This window comes from Paralichthys olivaceus, chromosome 10 (genome assembly GCF_024713975.1).
Source record: "Paralichthys olivaceus isolate ysfri-2021 chromosome 10, ASM2471397v2, whole genome shotgun sequence".
In the NCBI taxonomy this organism is placed as follows: Eukaryota; Metazoa; Chordata; class Actinopteri; order Pleuronectiformes; family Paralichthyidae; genus Paralichthys; species Paralichthys olivaceus.
In genome coordinates this window covers 17,432,287-17,457,658 of record NC_091102.1, presented here as the reverse complement: position 1 = coordinate 17,457,658, position 25,372 = coordinate 17,432,287, and the positions used below count along the sequence as shown (strand labels likewise).

The following is a 25,372-nucleotide window of genomic DNA, read 5'->3' as shown; positions in this document are numbered from 1 at the left end:
CTGTTCTGTGGATTTTTACAAACAAGACAACACTCTAAAACAAACACATACACAGACACAGAAGAGAATAAGGACTAGACACTTTGTCCTGAAAAAGCATGCTGCGATTTTATGGAACGCTTCTATTATTTCAGGATCATAGCTATAATGGGGTTATATCTGTCAGTAACACTAAAATAGCTATGTCACGAGAAACAATACATCAGTACCAATTTGATGCCAACATTCTGAAATTTCCACAGTACTGATGTACCAAAGGTCGTTGTTCTGGGACTCATGAAAGCAGCATAATAAACCTGCGTTCTATTCAGATGATAAACTCAAGGGGAAAAAAAAAAAAGAGGTCAACGATAACAACATGCACCAGCACAACGACTTGTGGGGAAAAGACAAAAAAAGAAACTGGTCTAAACTGGTGAATGGAGATATGTTGCATTTGACATGTATTATTGCAAAGCCAGTATGCAAATGGTGCCAGTGTATTCCAAACGATAGAAAGAAACAATAACATCTCTAAATCATAGACTTTATACAAAGATGGACATTGGTTCTACACATCCTCCCACATTAAAGAAATGAAGCTAAAATATCCAGAATACAAACGCTACCATCTTGACCATTTGGAGCCTGAGTCAGCGCAATAGGGATCATGGTGTGGTGCCGTAGTAGTAACAAAATTATTCGACATGTATTTTGACTCTATAGTTTTGGTCCATGTCCCATCTCCTAATGTGGAGGAGGCAAGATTTATGACCTGTACTGCAGCCAGCCAACAGGTGACCATCAAGACGCATAAGTTATTAATTATTTATATTTAAAATATAAAGTAATCAAAACATTAAGCTGACTTTTAAAATGAATATTTTCACACTGTGGTCCATTGCCTTGTTAGACTATTTGAACTACTATTTGTACCTTAACAACATGGATGTGTACTAAAACATTGTGTGTGTGTAGGAGCCTCTATTGTTGTGTAGTGTTTCTTGCGGTATTGAAACTGACTCCCACATTTATGGTACAGTGTCATCACTATAAATATCAAATAATGATCAGTGACCTGCTTCCATGTCTGTTTATCTTCTATTTGTTGCTATAAAGGTGTTTGTATATTTACATAAACTCTATCAAAGGTTATAGAGAAACACTTTGCATAGGTGAACCTCTTCACACTGGTCGTTAACATTTCAATAGGCTGCCACAATAATGCCTCAGCAGAGAGGCAGGTCAGTTTCTGTCGCTGTGTGTGAATGAGAATGTGTTGTTGTGTAAATGAGAATATATTGTTAAACTAAACAGAGGCAAATGCTTTGTATGAGAAAAAGATGGAGAAATGCTCTCTCTCTCTCTCTCTCTCTCTCTCACACATACAGACATAAAAACATAAAAGAAAATGACACAGCCTTGACTCAACATTAACGACTAGATCAAGCCAGAGAATATAGATAAAGGAATAGAGATAAAAAAGACAAAATGAAAGAAGTGAAAAGAAAAATGGTGATCATAAATGTATATATGTGAGTAATCGGGGCATATACTTAGTTGTTATTAATTCTACAGTCATTATGTATTTGCATGTCAGGACACCTGCTTTCAGCACTGTGTGTGTGTGTGTGTGTGTAGAAAGTCCCATGCTGTGGGAGTGAGTGCCCAAGGATTCATTATACAAAGGCAAACAGCAGTAGCCGCTGTGCTTAAATGCAGCAGTAGATGTAAGACACACAGGTAAGTACACTCAGGAATAAAAAGCTGAAATTATGGGCTATGCTTTTGAATTATGAAAATAACTGTCCCATCACTGGCCTCTTACAATGGGCCCGTTGTCCAATCCCCCACCCTGCGCTAATGGTCAATGGAATGCCTGTGGTTGGTGACACACAGACTACAATCAGACTACAATCAAAGAGTGACTAAAGAGCATTTGCATCCTACAGAGAAAAAAACAAGATGAGCAGACTAAATGAAAAGACAGAGGGAGAGAAGTACAAACCACAGTGGTTTTAAAGGTCAACATGTTTTTCGGTAGACCAGTGGGTTTTTTTTCCTGACAGAAGGAACTGGTTTACTGCAGTGACATATTTTCTCACAATATGGATAAAATGTCTGTGAGGTAGCTGTGCAGAGAAATACAGTTCTATAATTCCATATTCTCCAAATTCTGATGTTGACCTTTATTGTCAAACGAATACAGTATTTGGGCCATCATTGTCCAAATTGGAAATTTGGTAGGTCAGTGTAAGAATAGAGCGCCAGCCTGCGGGCCCTGTAAAACTTATAGCAGATGTTTGCGGCACAGGGTTCGTCTTCTAAGGCTACAAGTGGTCATGGGCGGTCACGATGGGACCGTGGTGTGGGCTGGGCCGCCGTCTGTTCATGTGCCGAAGCCCCCCACATGGCCACCAAACTGCTTCTTGGCAACAGTTTGCAAACTTTAGCTCTCGTCTTCCACACATAGAAACAATGAAATAAATCATTCACAGCTAATGTTGGTGTAGACTCAGACATGATTTGAAATTTGACTGTAACTGGTGAGTCGGTGCATGAAGGAGCAGCACCAGCAGATATACAGGGTGTGTGGTTGTGTCACAAAAATCAATAGAGACAGTCTCATGAAACCAGGGCTTGTACAGACCTCTACTTGGACATGTGTGATATTGAGGTGTTGGGAGGTGTTGTAATGTGAACCACTTGCCCTGAATCCCTGACGCGTGAACATCTATATTATTTCTCTCACGTGTCCACAGTAATATCAAGTAACTGACATATAATTGTTTTTAATCATATATTGCTGCTGAGATAATGCAGACTTTTCTCCATCTACTTTGTCACTGCTGATGTTAACAGGTTTTAAAAAAGTAAAATACATTTTTACACCTAGTTTTTTCGTTGGGATTAAACAAAAGAGATGTGATGTGTTAATTAATGAGCTTCAGAGTTGTTGTGGGTGGATTCTGTTACCTTCAGACTGAGCCTGGCCAGCTGTTCCTGACTGTTTACATCCTGTGAGCTAAATGAACCAGCTGATGGCATCAATCATCTCTTCTGTCCCTTGGTTAAATGGCTAAAAAGACTTTCAGTTTGATTGAACAGTTTAATAGACTTTTCTTTACAATCCAATTTTTGTTCTTCTCAAGAAGAGATTTTCTTTTGCTTTTGACAAAACAGAGATTATGCTAGTTTAGAGTAAGAGTGGTGCCCATGCTGTTTCTCAGTGACCTGATTCCCAGTGATTTGAACCAACGATTGATACATGCAAGTGTGTGTGATACTCCTGCACTGTGGCCTTGAGACACAGCAGCGACTGTAGATGATAGGATAATGAAGGAGCTGATAAACCTTCAATAAACAGCAGAGAGATGCGAGATGAGACATTGAGCCACAGAGAGAGAGAAGAGGGAGAGGAGAGACGTGATACCCCTTCCTGCTGCTCTCCACTGGGATGATGGCAGCTCCAGCAGAGACACCAAGCTGCCAGGGAGTTTGTGTGTGTGTGTGTGTGTGTGTGTGTGTGTGTGTGTGTGTGTGTGTGTGTGTGTTACATCTCACTGATATCGTCACCAATGTGACCTCACAGAATCACTACAGTAGATCCCCCATCTGTTACACCCTCAGAGACCTGTGTTTGCATGCACACACACATGCACACACACACACACATGCACACACACACACACACACACACACACACACACACACACACACACACACACACACACACACACACACACACACACACACACAGAAGAGAGGGAGGGAGGGAGGGAGGGGAGGGGAGAGAGAGAGAGAGAGAGAAAGACAACAGACTGCACAGATACACAGACACACACAAACATACACACACTGTAGCTGCAGCGGTGATGGATGGGGGACAATCAGAATGAAGAGACTGCTCAATAAAGTTGCTGTGTTTTGAATGTGCTCTGTCACAAGCTGACAACAGTTCACTGATTTGTCAATGCGCGTGTGAGAGGAGCATCTGGCACGAAGGAGAATGTTTCCTCCATGTAGTGGAACAAAAATAAGAAATAAAAAAAACAACAGGAAGAGGATAGAGAGAGGATCATTTTGCAGCTCATCACATCCTGGATGCCAAAAGCAGAGCTGCACAAATATCCTGATGGAATCACACTTGAAGCTTTCATTCAGTCGTCTGCAGTGGTAGCCAAAGTGTGTTGGTGAATGGTTCATGCAGGATTTATGTGCATTTATGTGCAGAGTTCAACAGTTCAGCTGTTTTCACATTCAGCTGCAGTTAAGAGGAAGGTTTGTCTGTTTATACCTTATATCCAAGTTCAAGGTGATTGGATACAGTATGTTAGTTTGTGGAAGTTGATCTTGATTCAAAATGCAACTTACAAAAACTAGACGTAGAGTGTTTCCAGTGCTCAAAATAACCACTGACTTTTCACTACATCAGTTAAAGTTTTAAATCTTAAAGGTTTTTGCATATGCATATATTCTGGTCCCATCAATAAGGCACAAGAAGCAAATGAGCCTCTGCGAATTAGCGGTTGCCGAAAATTCAGCCATATCACTCATAACACTTTAAATGTCTAAAAACATATCTGGAGAGATCTTTATATGAAGCTTTTTACTTCTCTAGAAATATTTGTCACTGTTATTTTAACATGCTCAAATTTGTTGAGTTACATTTTGTGACACAATATTTCTTTTGTGTTATTGTATTCACCAGATTCAGGGCTTTGGCCAACAGAGCAGACGTATGCTTGTTCATGTGTGAAGAAATTACGAGAGAAAAAAACTGTATGACTGTATGAGTGTGTGTGTGTGTGTTCAAAATGCCAACACAGCAGGTGGATGTATACTCTTACACAATTGGGGAACGTCTATGAACATGATTGTATGTCAGTGTGTATGTGTGTGTGTGTGTGTGTGTGTGTGTGTGTGTGTGTGTATAGAGATGGTGTAATGTCTTTGTTCTAAAGCGAGGGCACACTTAGCAGACAACACCAGATGGTGGACTAAAATGAGACAACGGAAGAGGGGGAGGAGGAGACTGACAAGATCCTTCCATCATTTCATCATCAACCTTCTTCTGTTTCCTCTCCGTAAACACAAACAAGCTAGCATGAGCCCTCACATCAAACCTTTAAAAACGTGGTCATATCACTGTTTCAAGTCTGATAAAAGGTGGTTTAAAAATATTGGGAATAAGGTTTGTATAAATCAACAATATTAAACTCATTAAAACATCTTAAGAAATGATGATAAATTCATCAATCTTTCCAATCTGCCTCTTGACAGTACTTATCAGAAAAACACCTTTTCTACTTTTGGAGGTCGTAAAAAGTTAAGACACCTCTTTTAGTTTTTCAATAATGATGGGAAAACGTATCCTTAGCACAGACTGACAAAGACAGACTGTACAGGGCAGCATGACAAAATGTTTGAAAAATGTTCATGACCACGCCAAGTGAAAATGCTTTAAAACGTCTTCAAGTGATTTCCATATAAAGATTTGAATGTCAATGTTACATCTTTATGCATGTTATAGTGAATTCTGGCTCTTTTCGAATTCATTTTTTTACAGATGTCATGAGGGAGGTCAATGTACTTTAAACACAACAATAAAAGCAACATGAGTGATGTTATAAACCATAAACAAACCTCCACCACGACTGAGTTGGTTTGCTGCCAAACATGAAAACACTTTCGATAAGGGTAAGAAACAATCCTGAGACATTTCCTCCTTTTGATTGTGACCAAGTTTCTGCTTCAAGTGATGAACTTTGTGTATGTGGGGGTCATTTTACGAAAGAAGGTGACAGTCAGTTATTAAAAAAAAAAAAAAAAAACGGTCTGCACATGGCTGACCTCTGCAGCAGCAAAAGGTCTGCAACAAAATTGGCAGAGTTGTTTGGAGGGTTTGTGTGAATGTTATGAAACTGAAACTGTAAAACCTGTAAAACATTCCACCTACTGAGGTGTGAGGACACGACAAGACTGATGCTTGAATTTGAGGCGTGAAAATGCACTCTGTTTCATGAGACTTTTGTTGTACTGTCAATAATGCGAGTGTGACTTGCAACAAACGTTGTATGATGTTCAACCACAGAGGATGGAAAAAAATAATCAAAACAGCTAAAAATGTCAACTTCAACATAGAAGTTGAGTTTAAAGGTGAAACACAACGCTGTCAGTCTCTTTACCTTGAAATACTGCACTGCCGTCATATGCCTCCGCAAACCAGTCCAACTTCACTCCACATACTGTGACCACTCGTATCAACTCATCTTTGAGTGAATGTGAAAAATGGTCAAAAATGTTAATTTGCTGACTTAAATATTATCTTCAAGAGGCCAGAAACATGTTTTGTGAGGCCACTGTGACCTTTGACCACCCAAATATAATGTTCAGTTAATCGGTGAACCTAAGTGAACATGTATTCTCTTACTCTAAAGAATACTCTCAATGTGTTCTAAAGATGACGCGTTCATGAGGGAAAAATCGTTTTATGAGGTCACAATGACATTTACCTTTGACTTTTGACACCAAAATCGAATCAGTTCATCATCTCTGAACAGTTTTACTAAATCTGATTCAATTCTCTTGCTGTGTTCTTGAGTTTGTGTTCATAAGAATGGGAAGGATGGACGGACAAAGAACCTAAAAACTCTCTGGCCACTGGCTGTCCCCAGCAGTAAAATAAAGCAGTTTTTACAACAAACACAAAATGTTTCAAGTTAGGAGAAGATAGTGCTGGAGGTTAGAAAACTACAATAACTGTTGGTCAAAGTCAGACAAAATACTGTGTGTCTAATCTCACATGCCGACCTCCTGCCTACGAGCTTGTGGCTTTTATAATGAAATCCATTTCTTCCATTGTGAGAGAGGACGACAAGACGGCAGTTGCCGAGAGAACAAAATGCTAAATGTGCTGTAAATGTGCTATACTTTTCCAATAATTCCTATTTCCCATTTGTCCCACACAATTTCCAATGAAATGAGATGTAGATCATTCACATTCAAAGCTCCCTCTGGTTGGAATAATCATGCATTTTTTTCTCCTAATCATTGTCATCATGTGATCTTTATTTTCTCATGTTAAAACACCCTGTCTGTGCTTTTAATTTACTATCAATGTCCTTTTTTCTATAGCTTATTCATTGAAGTCTTTATTTGTTGTTGTCCAGTAGCTGAGGTCTAGGGGTATGAGTGGCAGAGTGTGAGTGAGCAGCCAGTATTTGTGTATTGGTCGTGTATGTAATGCTGTTGGATACATATTTGCATGTGTTCTTAATTTTATAATTTGAGAAAAGATGTCTCAATAAATAAAAAACACCATGACTCTAAATAAACTGTTGGGAACATGTTTACTGCCAACACATTCCTGACCTCTTCTGTTTCCCCTTCTTTCACATTTGATTAATATATATGTCACAAAACAAACAAAAGTATCTTACGCTCTAATATGCAACTATACGCCCGAAGAAAGAAAAGAGACGGGTTGAAGAAAGAAGGGAATAACATAATTTGTTTCTACTCTCACCATTAAAACAGATGGTAATGATGACTACCACTGCACTGAAATACCCCTCTCACCCCCAACCCCACCCATCTCTCTCTCTCTTACTATATCACACCCCGTGTTAAATTTCACAGTTTCACTGTGCAGAAAACTGTTGTGGCTGTTGAGCAAACACCATCAGCTGTTAATTAGACAGAGGTGAGTTCTCGTGGGGAGAACTGTCAGCCAGGAAGAGAGGGTGAGGGCGAGAGACAGACACTCAGAGAGAGGAGAGGCAGGAAAAGTTTGTTGACTGTACAGAAAGAACAGAAAAGAAACAAGAGTATTTTCTCTCCTGCACAGACACACACTCGGTGAAACACAACAGGGTCACTTGGGATATCCAGTTCAAGCAAAAGTGATTTAACAGTTCTATTCTTGTTATGAACAAGTGAGTGCGACGGAGTAAGTATGTGTGCGAAACATACGGGAACAATGAGAGGTCAGTTTCCTGACAGTGAAGATTTGGTTTAATATGTGTCCATGTTTTATGCCAACCAGCTTAAGGTTTACCAGCTGTATTAAAGCTATAAAATCACAGCAAATTACTGTGCAACTAAGATAAGTCATCATGTTAAATGAATATCGTTTGGGAGCTGCCAACAGACTCTTGAGAGATCTGTTCACTGTCTGAAAGCAAATGGGCCAAACAAAGTATTTTTTTGACGATGGAAATCTTTCAAATCCTGCAATCTTTCAAATATGATGATACGAAAAAGCTAGCCAACTAACAATCGTTTGCTGACTCTGAACACTTAGGAAGTAATATTGGCAATATTATAATCATTTGTAAACAACGCTAATCCATATTCCCTTCAGCAAGGATTTTTGGCTGGAGTTTGTTTTCCCCACACGTGTCTTGGTGATAGGGGATCACAGTGACAGGCCTGTCATCAGTGAGTTACCTTTTACTCTGCATAACAATCTGCTGTTGTTTTGCCCAGTTTACACCAACAGTTCATCTGAGAGCCAGAAAATATCATGATGAATCGCCGACCAAGAAAGCTTTCTAGAATAGTTTGCTGTGTAAAAGAACAGTGGAACAAGTACTGCTGAAGTGGTTTTGATGGGACACACGTAACAGCCCCGGTCATTACAGCATGATGGGTGCCATGGAGTTCAGACATGCGTGCATTGAGAAACTCTGGACAAGATACGACAATCCAAATGATCATAATTGTTAACATATGTACAAAATCCGGCATATTGCTCCCTTTCCTGTCCGCAGAAACAGAATTTCCTATGGGGCTCAAGGTCGCATGCATGTGTGTGTGTGTGTGTGTGTGTGTCTAGAACTTCCTGGCATCCGTTGAGGAAACATCAGTCGATAAGAGCGAGACGCAGAGATACAGAAGGAAAAGAGGCACAAAAGGCAGCATTAAAGGAAAATAAGATACAGTGAGAGATGGAAAATATCAACCAAAGACATGAGTGAGCTGTGGAGATGGATCAAATGAAAAATGACAAGTCGTGTAATCTAAACCTATTGTTATTCCCTTTATGCTCGTGTGAATGTGTTTGCAAGTGACACCTCAAAGTTGTAGGTAAAATTGAAAGTCATCACTAAAAGAGCTGATATGATAGAAAATTACCTCAGAGAAGAAACACTCTTAGGAAAAGGGGTGTCTACAGAGATACAAATAGAGTGAAAGAAAATACAATAAGGAAAGTCAGCTACTGTATTAAGAGCAAACAGCAGCAGGTTATGAGACTGTCAGGAGAAAAGGAAAACATATATTTACGTCTACAGAGCTGTAATTAACATCGGTGCATGCACACAAGTTGATCAGACATTAAGGTTAAAGGAAAAAGCATGGAAAAGATAGAACAAGGGTGAATAGAAGAAGTGTTTATTGAATTAAAACAGTGTTGAAATTCAGCAGAAAGAATATTATCATATCAACAGCTTTACAGTATATGTCTTGATTCAATGGAGTCTTTTTAAACACTGTAGTACATGAATGTTTGTTTTAAAGTGAGAACATTATTATACAGGAAAGTGTATGATCTTTCATATAATTCAGAAAAGCCCTCAATGAAGTTTGAGGTAAATGTCTATGACCTTCCTATAGGCTGCTGAGCTGAGCATCATCAAGGCAAGCCTGTTGATTGGACCAGAAATTGTAAAATTAGAGGGAGGTGAAATATCCAGCTGAAAGTCGATGGTGGCTGATCCTCTTTCTCAGTTTTCCATATAAAAGGTAACGGACTCACCACTAAACCAGAAGGTCTCATTTCATTGGCTGCCAATACAACATTGTGATTGGTTCTTACCATCTCTCTGGGCAGGAACATATCCTCCTGCCGCAGGACCACCAGGCACACACTCTCTCCCTGCCGAGTGCTGCGTAGCATACACACCAACTCCTCCTGGCCCACGCCTGCAATATCTACACCGTTGACCTGCACACACACATTTCAGCACTTGTAGCATTTGTAATGTTCCATTTATTGCTTTGCATCTTTTTTATGTCCCAACTGTAATATTCTGGATTTGAGTGATGCTGAAAAAAGAAGTCATCCAAACCGGTACCTCAAGTATGCGGTCTCCAGACTGCAGGCGTCCGTCTTTGACGGCGGCTCCACGTGGCAAAATGTTCTTAACAAGAATCGGACCAGGACCATGAACTGAAGAGTCTCTGGTTACGACGGTAAAACCGAGACCTTCTGAACCTAGACACACACACACACACACACACACACACACACAGAGATGAGGGAAGGTAAATTGAGAGATGATGTACAATGTGCAGGCAACACTCCAAGGTCAATATCAAAACACAAAATATGTGTATAGCTGCTCACTCCCTGCCACTATTTATCTTTCAGCTACTTTGAGAGCAGAAATCTATCCACTCTCAATCACTCTCTCTCTCTGTGATATGTGTTTTTCAGTGTGTGTGTGTGTGTGTGTCTGCATGCATGCATGCATGCATGTGTGTGTGTGTGTGTGTGTGTGTGTGGTTTTTAAACCCTTTAGCTATAGCTGCTGCTCCAATATCTGCAGGTGTGAAGGTTTTAAAAACGGGTTCAAGTGCGGGGCAGAGAGGAGGACAAGAAACGAGGGAGCGACGAGGAAAAGGTAAAAGAGGAATGAGTGCAACACAGTGGAAACGAGGAGTGAATGTTGTGGAAAGAGAAGCGATGAAGATTAAAATAGTAATCAGTGAAAAACAGGTCCACATAATGTGTGTGGAGGCATTCACAGACATGCACACGTGTACAAAAAGGCCACACACAGACAGCGAGAGACCGGTTGTGTGTTTTATAGACCTCATTTAATCTGGTCTCTTTAGCAGAGCCAAGTCAGCAGTTTGGTCCAGTATGAATTCATATCAGCAGAAATGAACAGATCAATAAAGACTTAATAGACCCTGAAGAGAGGGAATCAGGAAGATGGAGAGAGGGAGGATGAGAGGAAGGAGAGTCAGCCAGAGAACAGGGAGAGGAAGATTTATAGAAATAAGCACAATGCTGGGCTGAACAGCGAGAGACATAAAGCGGGTCTATTATACACAGTCAGTGTATAATGAAAGGAAACAAAGAGAGGGAATAATGGAAATTCAGAAAATGACAGAATTAATGTGAAAGGGGAAAAAAACGATTTAATTGGAACAAATAGAGTACATAGAGATGAGAACAGATGTGCCTATATTAACTTTTCTGGCTCAACCTGAAGCTGTAAAACTAAAGTGCACACATTTTATTCATTGAAATCCTATTCTAGACTGAAAGGGCTAGAAAAAGTCAGCATTTGCACGGATACTAAAATATGTGTCTTTTGAAAGTAAGCAAACTTTTGTAGATGTTTCAGGATTTATAACAAAGAAAAGTTCTTGCACAGCTCTTCGTCTCAAATGTCCACACATTATTACTGAAGTGTGGGAAATAGACATTGAAGAGGGCTTCAGTCTTTCGTTCTCTAGGATGAGTAAGTGTATTAAATTTAGAGAAATTTACTAAGAGAACAAATTTAAAAGATCAAATATAAAAAAGGAAGGACTTTTCAATTCCCAGGCAACTGCAGTGTCAAATTTGGTGTGTTTTGAACACTTATACATTCAATATAAATAAGCTTTGAATAAACAGGTGACCAGTGCTCTGTAGCAGCGGTAGCAGGGACTCATCAACGTAAGTGTGCCCTCACAACGGCAACAACAACACTTTGGGTTTGGGAGTCAAGCTTCACAAGCTTTGAATAAGCAGATGAACAGCTCTTTGTGCAGCAGCAGTGGCTCAAATACTTCATATCACTTTAACAGCTTCAGAAGAGAGCTGCAGGCAGCATCACCACAGGCCAAGCTAACAGCCTATTCCAAACAGGCAGGTTTAGACTGGGCACTCCACTAATTATTCAAGAATAAACATTAACAGAACAATGCAGATTGAGACCCACACAGAGCAGGAGGGAGGCTGTTAATCCAGGTCTTTCTCACCTTTCTTTAAATCGATCCTCAGTCTTCGTCCTCCTCTCTTATTGGCCACCAAGCTGGAGAGAGCAGGACTTTTCTTAAGAAGGGGGCTCTCGCTCCTCCCTTTGGGGGTCTGGGTTGAAAAAGTACAGCATTCAAGTCAATTTTACAAAATTAAAATGCACTAACACACACAGAAAAAACAAACGTATGTACAGTGTTTTTTCTTTTTTCTTGCAGAGTTCTCTAGAACATGGTTTTGCTTTGTCATTGTAGGTATCATGGGAGATTGATAATTAAAATGTATTAATATTGAGCTGGAAGACTGTGATCCAAATAGAATGATTAAAAGGGAATAGGAAGTATTACATAAATTAAATGTAGTGTGCCAACTGCACATTAGTATATATGGAAGCACACTAACAGATAATGTAGAGCCCAGATATATGTTTAAGAAACAAAGCTCCAACATCTGCATCAGAAAAAAAACGTCTTTCTTTCAAATAAAACAAGAGGATAATTAACTGTTGCTAAGTAACTGTCGCCTCTATGCCAGCTGTTTCTCAAATGTCAGCCGCGTCACCATGGTGATGCTGACGCCACAATTGCATGTGTTTGAATGAGAGAGACTTTATGATTCAAGTAAAAAGATTTGAATCAAGCGAAGGAAGAAAAGATGAGGAGGGATTCATAGTGTTTCCACAAATTTAACATCGTAATAGAATACAGATGTCATAAATCAAGTACAAATACGTACACTCTTATATACATGTGTGTATAAAAAGTGGAGGGGAGATTTTCTGGCCGCAAAATAAAAAATTATGACATTTGATCTTCAAATTGCTTCATATTTACGATGAACAATCTTAAAATTTTGGAAGGAGGAAGGCTTGATGATTGAACAGTAATTAACAAAAGTGCAGAAGACAGAAAAGTAGAACCTAAAATAAAGTTACTTGTTCCAAATACATACAGAAGATTTCACATCTGTAGAGAAACTTACAGAGACAGCAGTGTCCAGAGTAGCAGCTTCCTCTGCCAGTCGCATGGCTGGATTCTCAGGGAGCTTAAACACAGGTTTGGCTTTGATGGGCGGTGGTGGCTCTTTGGTCTTGGCAATTCTGGGGCTGTGATCAGGACCGGTGCTGTTGCCAAACAGCTGACCAATCAGACTTTTTTCATAACGCTCTTTGTTGGAGGAGGGAACTACTTCCAGGCGGACGACTGGGGAACGCATCGCCTGACGAAAGACTTCCTGGGCTCTGGGAGGGTGAGGCGTTAGAGGGATAAAGAGAAAAAGAAAGACAGATAGAGAAAAAGGATAGAAACAAGTTGGTGTAGGTTTAAGTTGTGTGTAGTCCATACACATTTACCACTAATACTAATCATGGCATTAATCACGTTCACAAACTATGCACACACAGTACATAGTTATCAATTTCTGACAAGCAGAATCATTATCATTGGATCTATATCTCTATTAGGAAAAAAAATAAATTAAAGATAATGGTATACGTCAGATTGCAGATGACAAATTAAAAGAGTTCCAGTTAATTGCTAATGATTATAAATGGGCTGATCAATTTTCCAAAATTGCATAAGACCACAGCATATTTGAGGTTCATGTTTTTTATCTTTACTGAACTGATTCTAAATGATTATCATTTCTAAGACAGATGGGTATGACTAACAATTGTGTTTTTATTGGAAGTTAATTGTTTTCAATAAATCAACTGATTTTCTAGTCTCTAATGACAAAAGCGATGAAAAATGATCATCAGAAGTTATCAGGACTGATGGTGCTGACTCAAATGTGCGTTTTTATGTTACAGGTTATAAAGAAGTTATAATCCCATTAACAATTATATGAAAGAGGAAGGGAAGAAGCCACTACTCCATCTGACCCACGTTCAGCTCATACTAAAACTGCTACTTGATGAGTTTTGCTAAGCTGTAGTCTGCACTACTTGATTTTTGGCCCCATTTTCCAGTCGCCGTCAAGTTTTGGAAGTCACTGACAAAAGCCCCAGATTGGAGTCAAAGAGGCGTTTCATCAGCAGTTGCCAAACACTTAGAGTAACACAAACTCTGTGCAGCTTATATCCACTGCATCAGGCTCTGGTAGCAGGAGAATCATTCATACTCATCATGTGTGTGTTTTCACGACCAAATGTAGTTTAAAGAGCAGATATACAAGTCAGGGCTTTCTCCCGGTGAAAGATTGTGATGTGTAAACTTTGTGAGACATTTCAATCAAATCAACTTTCCAGGTTTAAAAATGAAGTTTTTCCAAGTTTCCATTAAAAATAAATCTTAAAATGAAACATTGATCAAGTTGTATTACATGAACTCAACTTCATGGTTATCTAACTGGATTATATTGCGTATCGTTACTTTCTTCCTTTTTGCTTATATTTCATTTTCCAGTTGTCAGTGATTTTGATGGCTCTCTGCTTTTGTATCTGTTTTATCTTCACTGAGTTCTGGAGATGACAGAACAAGAAATACTACACAGAAGTATGACACCTGTGCAGCCGGCCATTTTAGTCCTGTGATCTATAAAAAAGATAATTTCACAGACAATTAGTTTATATAAGATTATGCTAAGTAAGTTAGAGGGACCATTGTGTCAGAAGGGATGGGCACAAACCATCATTCACCCCAGATAACCGAGAGAGAAAATCCAGTTTGTTTAAATTCTATTGGATTACACCCCTATTGTTTCCCGCCTAGCTTATTATTACATGTAATGATCATAATGTTTCCGTAACTAGAGACTATGTTTGGAAAGTCGTGTATGAAGGACAGATTTGTTTTAATAGATTAGATATGCAATAATAATACATGACTAAGTTTGACATTAATCTAAGAAGACTACCCATGGATATAAATCGAATAAAATGACATTGTGGGAAAGTTTCTGTCTGAATCTTCAGAGGAAATCCACTTTGCACAAAGTGCATATATTATACATATATTCAGTGTTCAAGTATAAAAAATGCCAGCCTTCATACTTCTGTACTGTACTTCAGTACTGATCATACACTGATATTTGTTTGTAATATGTATAAACATGGATACATACAAGAGCCAATTTCCAAACAAAGTAGGGATGCCATAATATAAGATTTTCATTTAACAATTATTGTGACCAAAGGTATGAATAACAATAATTATAAACTGAATTTTTCAGTTTTGGGGGTTTGTGAACCAGATAGTTATCATGATAAAAAGAAACAGAAATTATTTAAAAGGCGCTGGATATACTATATAAAAATTATCATTTTATATGAATTATATAAACATTATATCAATAATTAATTTAAACATTTTTCGAATTGTCCTGCTTTTTTTCCAAGATATCGTGACAGCAGTAGCACTAAGTAAGCATGATTTCTCAGAAAGTGTAACTTTGTGTTTGAGGAGGGGTGTTCATTCTTCTCTGACAGGATTTGCATATTGAAACTGTTTAACAAACTAAGCAGTCTAGGCAAAAACTTGTGTCCCTCCTTGCAGAATGACACTGGAAGTGATTTTAATTGTATTGAGACCACAATACAGCACAATGAAACTGGATCTGAAAGCTGAGTGTGTTGATGCATGTGCACTGGGAACATTGTGCACCAATGATATCATTATTGTTTCTGGCTGGACGACACGTGCAAGCTCATTTGAGTAAAAAAAGATATTCTAATCAAGTATGCTTCGTCAATACAGCTGCCAAGTGGGACAATGGCAAAAGGTGTGTGTGTGTGTGTGTGTGTGTGTGTGTGGGCACGTGTGTGTGTGTGTGCACATTACTCACTGGGGTCAATGCACCTACTTACACATATTGCACTGGATCTTATGCACATCTCAATATACCAGTCACAACAGAACAATACTGGCAAGAGTGTGTGTGTGTGTGTGTGTGTGTGTGTGTGTGTGTGTGTGTGTGTGTGTGTGTGCGTGCGTGTGTGTGCGTGCGTGTGTGTGCGTGTGTGTGCGTGTGTGTGCGTGTGTGTGTTTGAAAGGTAGGAAATGGGCTGGATAATTAAAGAGTCTTTGTGTTATTGTAATGTATCAATGTTCTTGACATGCTTGAGAGTGTGTTTGTGTGTGTGTGTGTGTGTGTGTGTGTGTGTGTGTGTGTGTGTGTGTGCTGCTGTTTGTAAAAGCGTGAAGATACACCATTTACTGAACAATGGGTGCAAACCCCTCCAGTGATAATCCCTTTACCTACAGTAGAACATAAAACACCTCACATATAATCTCATTACCACATTGAATACTGGACAAGGACTGTTGTGGGGACTATATAGAATTTGTAATGTGTTGTAATCATTATAACATCCACATCAGTCCTTATTATTTGCAGCAATTATTTTCACAAGTGTGTCTTTTGTCATTTTAATGCTCCGTAATCATAATCCAACACCAAATCTCATTTTATTAAACGTTGTTTCAGGTGCTTCAATGCAACAGTAAGCAAACTGCAGTGAGAAACATATGGTCTCCAACAAATCTTCAACACATCTTTCCTTTGAGGAATGAGATTTAACGCACAGATGCACAAAGACCAGCTCTAACAGACAAACACTCAACTTGGGAGTGTTGCTCTCCAAACATCTGCCAAGTGTGTTTTCCGCCATTCTCTTTGATGGCAATACAACTGTGATGTGAACCCTCTGACAATGGAAAGCTACAACAACAACACAGAAAATGACACAAAAGCAGGGAAGAGAAAAAAAAATCATCTACTAAATCTGACAATTAAAATCATTCTATAGTCCTGATCTGTTGAGTGTATTTCAAAGATGGACGCCGCATTCTCAATTCTGCAAATGAACGCTGCCATCTTGCACATCTGCAGCCATACTCTGTGCAGTAGCAATAGGGAGGACAGAGCTGTGGTAGGAAGATTTGCCGATACACGCTCCACCAATCACGAGTCAGTCTCAGCTGTCAATCATGTCATTTCACCTCATTTTTATCATATTGGTTAACTGATTAAAACCAAACTTACTGGAAAATAGAGCAGTTGAACACACATCACTGTGCTAAGAAATACTTACAAGGACAGACACTTGACATGTACTCTGTCTCATGCACCAATCGCTAACATGGAGGAGGCAGCATCTATGACCAACACTGCAGCCAACCATTAGGTGGCGATCAAGACGTGTGAGACTTCCAGTAGTTGTAATATGAAACATTAGAAACACTGTTTAGACAGCCATATTCATTTTATTCTCTAATATCCTTGGGATGTGGTTTTGCAGCTACTGAACTCATCACAGAGGAGTATGTTGAGCTCCTTGGCAGAGCACAGACAAGCTGTTGCACTCACTGGCTAAATGTCTTGTCCATGAGGTTGGTGTTGTTGATCTTGACGATGCACTCGTCGACTTGAAACAAGCCCTCCTTTCTGGACCGGCTCTCCTCCTCCACTCCACGGATGAACAGACCCAGAGACCTGAAAGCAAACAAGGAGAGAAAATGAGCTTACAAGCTGTATCAAATGTTGAGCATGTTCCCATTGGTTCCCCAGCTGTTTATTCATCCCTGAAAGCATGCGTACATGCTTTCTTAAAATGACTTCTGTTCTGACTGTGTGTGCGCCAAAAGACTTATTATCCATATGGTTTATTTAGGCAGAGCAATGCCAGATACAACTCCTGTCAGTCGCTGCCTGTTGTAGATTCTTATTGGTGCTCATATGATCCACAGTTACAGATAAAACACAGTGTGTGAGCAGAGTGGCTACAGTTGCATTTAGACAGGTCGGTCTCAGAAAACACAAACACAGTGACAAGATAAAAAGGCAATCAGACATGTTAAATGTGATGGACAGGTAGGTGTGGGAGGAGGATAGCCTGAAAAACAAGTTCAGTATCCTCAGTCCATAACGTCCACCGTTTCCTCGCCAAAGCAGAAATGATGACAGTGACACACAAAAGAGTCCAGCTCCACAAGGATGAATGTAGGTGAAAAGGTGAAAGAGATTATGGTAAATAGTGGAAAGAGATGTAGGAGGGGTTCAGGAAAGAGGGAGGACAGGACACAGAAAAAAATTGGAAAAGAGAGGAAAAAGAGAGGAGAAGAGAGAGAGCAAGATGGGAAAAGAGAACGAGAGAGAGAGAGGAATTTAAGGAGGAGATTGGCGGGGTCAGGTGAGTCATGAGAACAGACATAAAAATTCATCCTGCTTTCCTTTAGGAAATCCCCCATCCACTGTTTGACGGTAACACACCCAAATAAAAGCCCTGCATAGCTGTGGAATTCTTTTTCATTTTTTTCCCATTGTGTGTATGTGCATGCAAGCGAGAGTGGATGAGCGGTTGCCATTTATATGTTTATATGTGATGCAGTGCAGAAACCAGAATGCCTTTACTATTGCAGAATAGGATTATGGGAATAGAACTCACATTCTTAAACAGTAAACAGACAAGGTTTTCTAAGGTTGACTTACGTAGATCAGCATATGTTTAGTTTGTATGTATAACCTATGTGACTGAGTGTGTGAATGAAGGTTGCAGCAGTATTTGTGTTTCACAGTATTGCATGGTATGAAAATGTATGGTTTTCCCACCATGCACATTTGCTTATAGCAGTACTGAAAGAAAGTGAGCGGAGAATCTCACCAGCACAAAACATGTGCGCATCTGTTTTCCTCCACATTGTGTCAACTGGAACAACACAGAGAAAATGGCAGAGAGAAGTGGCATTCATAATCTCAAACCCTCAAAAGGAAACTGAAATCAGCAATGTAAACTCACTTTGCATATCCCATATAATATAAACCCGGAGTTGTCATATTCAGTCTGCAGGATAAGTGGAAGTAGAGTAACTGCCACAGGATGGAACACTTGTGTGACTGCTTAAATGTTTATCAACCGTAAAACCATAAAGCGCACTATCGAAATACTTTCCACATCAAAGATCCTGTCTGTTCATTTGGTAACCACTGATTTACAAAGGCAGACACACACAGACACACACACAGACACACACAGGTACAGACAGGATTGGTCTGGCTGCTGTTGCACACATACAATTAATTGGTGACTATTTTTTAGATAACTTTGAGAATATTTCTTACTATATTTACATTCACAGGGGCCATTGTTTGGATAGAGTATGAATAACCTAAACATGTTCTAATCCCATGATATGTCTTAATTATGTTTATAACAACATTCATATTATTTATAATATTGTTAGAATAGTACAACCTTGTGTGATGCATTTCTGTGTACATAACTCACCGTCCACTGAGTGATGAGCAGTAAGGAACCACATGGATGCCCAGGGGACTGTCCTCTCCCAGGATCTCCACTGTTCTGGTCAGGCTACACAAACACACATACACACCAGACAAATCAAATCAGTGGGAAACAAAACAATGTCAGCTCTTATATAAGTATAATCAAATGTCTGTCACACTACAGACATAGAATAACCGGTTAAATAAAATTGCTGTAAATGTTGGACGTGTGAAGTGATTACAGAATTATATTCAGTATACACTTTTATACAATGTGTAAAATGTCTAATACAGGTTTCAGACATTCAAAGAGACAGGCAAGAAAAAGTGAGTCCATACATGGAAGCTTGACCCCCTTTGCTGCATGTGTTACACACTCTCTCTTCTTCTTTCACAATTTCCCTGTTTTTATCTAAATGAGTGAACCTTTATTTTATTAACCCTTTAAATGTCCTACAGGAACCATCCAACCACTGTCAATAATAATATGTGCTTTTAGAGATACTCAGTAGAATGATCAACTATTCAGGGACAAATCTGTGACATATTATCCCGGAGTAAACAGAATAAAAGCACGCTTGTGACATAAAAACCAGCTGATTGATACTTCATAGTTCACATATGCACACAATACAAAACATGAGAGAGGAAAAATAGGGGAAGAATAAAAGGTTGAGACAAAAAGGTCTGATCACAGAGTGTAGGAAAGATTTCACAGAAAAACGTGACAAAAAACCTTATTCAAAAAGTGTCTCCTGAGGTTAATATTGAAAACTACTATCGTTAATTGAAGTATTGTTTCCATGGACACATTCATTGTGCTAAAAATAGATTTTGTAAAGGATTTAATCCATGTCTGTGAACCCAGCCCTTAGAGATGGGATTGCAAACACTATTCAGAGTCCACACCACTACAGACTGCTCTGTGTGTGTGTGTATAAGTGTGTGTTTGTCAAAACTTTTTTGTGCCATTCATCTCTATGGGTTTCTTCTTCTCTTTGAATCTCTCAAAGTGAGAGTCTGCTTTGCATTCTGTCTGTGTTTTAATGTGTGTCTTTGTTTGTTTGATTAGTTTATCTATCAGAGCACAGCCATTAATCCTCTCCTGACCTTCTCTCTGCTCCCTCTGTGTGTGTGTGTGTGTTTTCTAAGTGAGTTTGTCTGAACTTAGTTTTGTGCTCTTTAGTTCTACCCTACTCCCTCTCTCTCTTTCTGTCTCTCTCTCGCTCTGTCTGCTGTTTTGTCTCCGCTCCGCTCTCTGCAGACCATCTATCCCTGAACATCCATGAACTGATAGCAGTGGAGATGCTGATAAACTCCGGAGAGGGTGGTTGATGATGGTGGGTGGTAACAGGGGAGAGATGCAAAGTGCAAAAACAACTCCTCCCTCTCTCTTTGTCACTGTCGCTCTTTTCCCATCATGCGCACACACACACATAAAAAGCTGCTGCTCCCTCGTCTGCATTGAGCACATTTGAGTTAATCTAGGACAGAGGGATGGAAGAGGGAGAGTGAAAGGTAGGCAGGAAAGGATATTAATAGAGAGGAAGGGAAAAAGATAGAAAAGAATGAAATCATTGGGGAGACAAAAAGATAAAGGAGTTTAAGGGGTGTGAATTAGCCACCTGTCTGTACCTTAGCCAGACTGACAATTTGGGACAAATCCTGGTAGGTTGCTGCATCGATGGGCTGGTAGACCGTGACTGGGGTCAATAGTCGCTAAGTCAAGTTTCAACCTCAAGTTGAGCTTCAATAAGCTTAAATAAATCTAACCTCAGAACAGCGGTTGCCAAACCTCTGAAGATTGGAGAATAATGTATTTTTCTTCATTTAGGAGTTGGCAGCATATATGCCTGAATTACTCCCATGTTTTTTCACTTGCCATTGTCTAGCATACAGTAGCTAGCCAAACAAAAAACAAGCAGATGTTTGTGTGTTTGATGAGTAGATTTGGAGCTGCAGATGAGCGGCCGAAGGACAGATAAAGATAGGTACAGCTCATTTCTATAATCATAGATCTGTGATTAGTAAACCAGACAATGGTATAAAGAGACACCAACCCTCCAAATATATAAATGTGAGGAAAACAATGACTTTTTTGGGGTTCAAGCAATTGTGGAGGAAACCCTCACCGATGAACTGTAAGCACACAGTTTGAGCAGAAGCAGAGCAAATTTAAGTGCAAACAGGGGCTATTTGAGTGCAAGGGCAGGGTTTTGAAGTAATACACAATTTGAACATAAATTCCACAAGTCATGCACTCCAACAGAAATATCATGCTCTTGAATAAAGATAGGAAAAATAGTATGGCGGTCAACTCCACAGACTCAAAACCTGTAAAGTGTGTCCCATATGGTCTAGTGGTTAGGATTCCTGGTTTTCACCCAGGCAGCCCGGGTTCAACTCCCGGTATGGGAATTTCTTTAATGGGGGGGCTCACATCAAGGAAATGCACTATACATCCTCTAAGTGATGATGTTGAACTACTCATCCTCTGATTATAACAATAACCTGTATATACTATCCTGTTCATACTAAAGCAATCATTTTAATTTTTACATGAGCATTTTCATATTTCTTTGTGTTCAAATTTGTTTAATTATTCATTGCTTGAATGACTTTTAATCATGGATGAACTTAAACTGTCCACGTCAGCATAACAGGCTCACAACTACATTAAACACGCTCAGCAGGTATAATTTATAACCCTAACTATCTAAGTCTAACAGATGCTGACATTTGCTGTACTAATGAGGCTCATGTATTTAGCTTTACACAATTATTGTGAAAAAAACATTAGAGATTTTATTTTTTTCTGAATATCGTTAGCAGAATTTGCGCTAAATCCGGTATATCTTCTTATGTATACTAGCAGCATATCTACTTGATATAACTGAAGCCTCTGACATAATGATTACACACCTCAACACTGCTGGCTGAAAAGAGAAAAGGGGCAAAAAACCAGAGAAGGGTAGAAAACTGAAGAAAAAAGCAGGGCGGGGGGGAAAGCTAGGAGGCAAGAGAGAACTGGAGGCAACATCTTGTGAAATGAAGGGAGGAGAAGGCAGAGAATTAATTACACTGGGCTAATAAATGAATAGCATTAATATGAGAGGAAAAATAACAGCAACCCCTCCCTCTATCCCTTCCTAAGTCTAAGGCTCTGATCTCGAACACTCCCACTAGAACACACACACGAGTACACGAGCACTTGAGACCCATTTGCATTTCCCTTTTTTGATTTTTTTTGTGCAAGATGTTTGACAGGCTGCATCAATGCAAAAAATTAAGTGGGGGGGAGAGAGAGGCAAAATGGGTGAGACTTGAGAAACAAGTGAGGGAGTGTGATGTGTGAGAGAGAGAGAGAGAAAAGGCCAAACACACAGAGAGGTTGGGGGGGGGGATGAAGAGAGCAGGTGTTCTTTTTATCCACCTGCCACTTCACTGATCCTCACCATGAAGGACAGAAAGAGAGGAGAAATAACAAAAGAGCAGGATATGCATTACCTTTCCTCTCAGTACATCTCACCCTCTCATCCTTCTTTTTATTTATCATCTCCCTTTCTCTCTCTTTATTTCTCTCTAAGCTCGTCTTCAAAGGGGAGAGAGGGGAAACCAAACCAGTATAAGTGCACAATACAGCTAAAGATGAATACATGCAAACACAGAAATACAGACATTCACAAGAGAAATTAAAACACAGTAGTTGGTTGATAATAAGCACACAGCTTAATGTCAGTGGCCTCACTCACTACATTACAACTTATCATTTTAGAAAGTTGTAGCAAGTAAACACCTTAAAGTAGTGACTAATGAATATGGGTATGATACAAAAATAAGTAATAACAATAGTTGTTTAATTATGTTGGAATTATAAAAATAGTGCCAATATATGATAAATGACTTTACACCATGAGCATCTTGATTTATTCAAGCTTTAAAAAAGACTTTTACTGTAGACTTGAAAGCCAGGAGAATGTTATATCACATCCAGAACATCAATGTCAAATATTGCGATGACAATATGCCAACATGCTAGTTTAAGGCTAACAGGGGCTTCATCTGATTCTGTGGTCTGTGCATCCAGGGCTTCATGTGATAGGTCAAATGTTTGTATGCAATGTTTTCTCTCATCGTGGTGTATCCATCAAATATATTGATTTTATCCAGTTCTTTCCTGATACTCTTCAAGATCAAAATGTTCACTTCACACAGGTCTCCTCTGCCGACTTCGGGCCATCCACTGTGTGTAGTTCACAAATGGGGAGAAGTTGCTGACCGACACCAACACTGACTCAGCAGTCCACCCAGGATGCTTTGGCTCAGGCGCTGCATGCATGTCCTATACGGTACTGAAAACCCTGCGTGAATGCATGGCATGTGTAACTAAAAGGATCTCTTGTCTTTCAGGCACTCTTTAGTGATGTGTTTATTTCACATGTTAATATCATGATAAATAAATGCAGTAGGATTTATTTGAGTACTTTTGAATTGGTCTCACCAAAACCCACATCTCATTTTCTACACTGCAGGAAGTTGGGATGAGAGTATTTCTTGGTGGATGTTAATTATGAAAAAGCTAAAATTGATAGTGATGAACACTTACAGCACACTTACATTTGGCTCTTAGGAGCCACTAGAACCAGATACTCATCTGCCCACTGTCTAAAACAACAGCAATCATAGCTAACGTAACTACAACTACAGTAGAAGCTTGGTTGCGTGGCTCGACTGATACAAGTGAACTCCCCTATATGATAAATTAAAAGTCCTGACAAAGACAGGATTTATTCTGATCGTGGAAATTGTTGGAGGTTTTTTAACCATGAGAATGTTTTACTGTGGTGAAACATTCAGGACAAAAAGAAAGATACAAAAAGGAGGACAGGTTAACAGAGAGAGGTCTGTCTGATTAACAAACAGGATCACATTATCTTCACAACATGAATTCTGAATCTGAAAGCTGTGTCCCAAAATGACACACAAATAAACTCTGTTAACCGTATGAAACCCCTTTCACTTTCAGTTTGTCTATGTGCATCCAGTGAAACCTATTTACCTTTTCACCTCCGAGCTTTGAAAACACCTCCGATACAGTGCCTCATTTCACAAAGAAATATAATACACTGGCAATGCTATTTCATTTAACCAATTTTCAGTAAATCGCTTTCCCTGTATAAAAAGGACATTTCGATTCAAAGGTAATGAGTTTTTGTGGTGAGCGTGCTGTGTGGTTAAAATTATGATGAGCCATTACTGTATTCATAGGTGTACCTTCACACTCAAAGGTGCATGCACCCGCACTAGAAGACACACATTCAGTACACAGAAGACCACTCTGTGCACAGAAACACACACACACACACACACACACACACACACACACACACACATTTACTTAACGTATGCTTTACTGTTCCAATATTTATAGCTGCATTCCACAGCTCATTTTGGACTTTTTTGCAATTTCAAGGATCGTTTCCCTGGCGACCACAAAAACCATTACATCACTTTTACATTACTCACAGCTGACATGGTTTGTGTGTGCCTGAGTGTGTGTACATGAGAGGACGTGTAGTAAAAAAAGTTATTGTGGAAAACAACTGTGAGGGCGTGTGTCTAAAATAATGACCTTTATACTCATTGCATTAAAGTGTGAGCTATCGTAATGCATGATAACAGTAAAACTGTCAAACACTATTCTGTGATTCACTTCCGTCCACATGTTCTACTTCAGTTATTTGAATTACAATTGGCTTCTCATCATTATTTCAGGTGACAGGGTCGGTCCACATATCTACAAATTCTCTGGCATCTATGTTTACTTCAGAACAATTGCAAGTTTTACTTAGCTGATCGTAGGAGTTGGAGCTGATAGATGTTAAAGAGTCTGCCGGAAAAGCGATGCTAACAAGTGGACCAGTCACAGCTTTTGCATTCTGTGCCACCTTGACGTGTACATACATTTTTGGGCAGGTGCACATCAGGGTATGGGATAGGGCTCTGTGTAGTTTAAACTTTAATAGTTCAGTCGACATCAGCTGTTTAGACGGTCCTTCACATATGGCCCAGGAAGCATTTAAGTTCATACAGCTAAAAGAATGTGGCCATAAGCTAAACAGACCACCTGCAAACGTGATCTGAATGATCACATCTCACTACTTGAGCTAGGATCACTCAGGATGGAAG

At 39.4% G+C, this 25,372-nt stretch overlaps 1 protein-coding gene and 1 non-coding gene across 6 annotated transcripts in view; one reads left to right on the top strand and one right to left on the bottom strand.

The window, feature by feature from the left end:
- Positions 1 to 25,372, bottom strand: part of pard3bb (par-3 family cell polarity regulator beta b) — a 196,802-nt gene that overhangs the window by 108,848 nt on the left and 62,582 nt on the right. For all 5 annotated transcript variants that reach the window (XM_020090080.2, XM_020090077.2, XM_020090078.2 and 2 more), the window contains 6 exons: positions 19,185 to 19,268; positions 17,267 to 17,392; positions 12,941 to 13,199; positions 11,962 to 12,070; positions 10,059 to 10,198; positions 9,800 to 9,928 (listed from right to left, as the gene is read on the bottom strand). In XM_020090080.2, coding sequence (XP_019945639.2) covers positions 9,800 to 9,928; positions 10,059 to 10,198; positions 11,962 to 12,070; positions 12,941 to 13,199; positions 17,267 to 17,392; positions 19,185 to 19,268 — 847 coding nt within the window. The remainder of the gene's footprint in view (positions 1 to 9,799; positions 9,929 to 10,058; positions 10,199 to 11,961; positions 12,071 to 12,940; positions 13,200 to 17,266; positions 17,393 to 19,184; positions 19,269 to 25,372) is intronic.
- trnae-uuc (transfer RNA glutamic acid (anticodon UUC)) lies at positions 21,530 to 21,601 on the top strand. Its single transcript has one exon. It is a non-coding gene; the product is annotated as a tRNA-Glu (tRNA).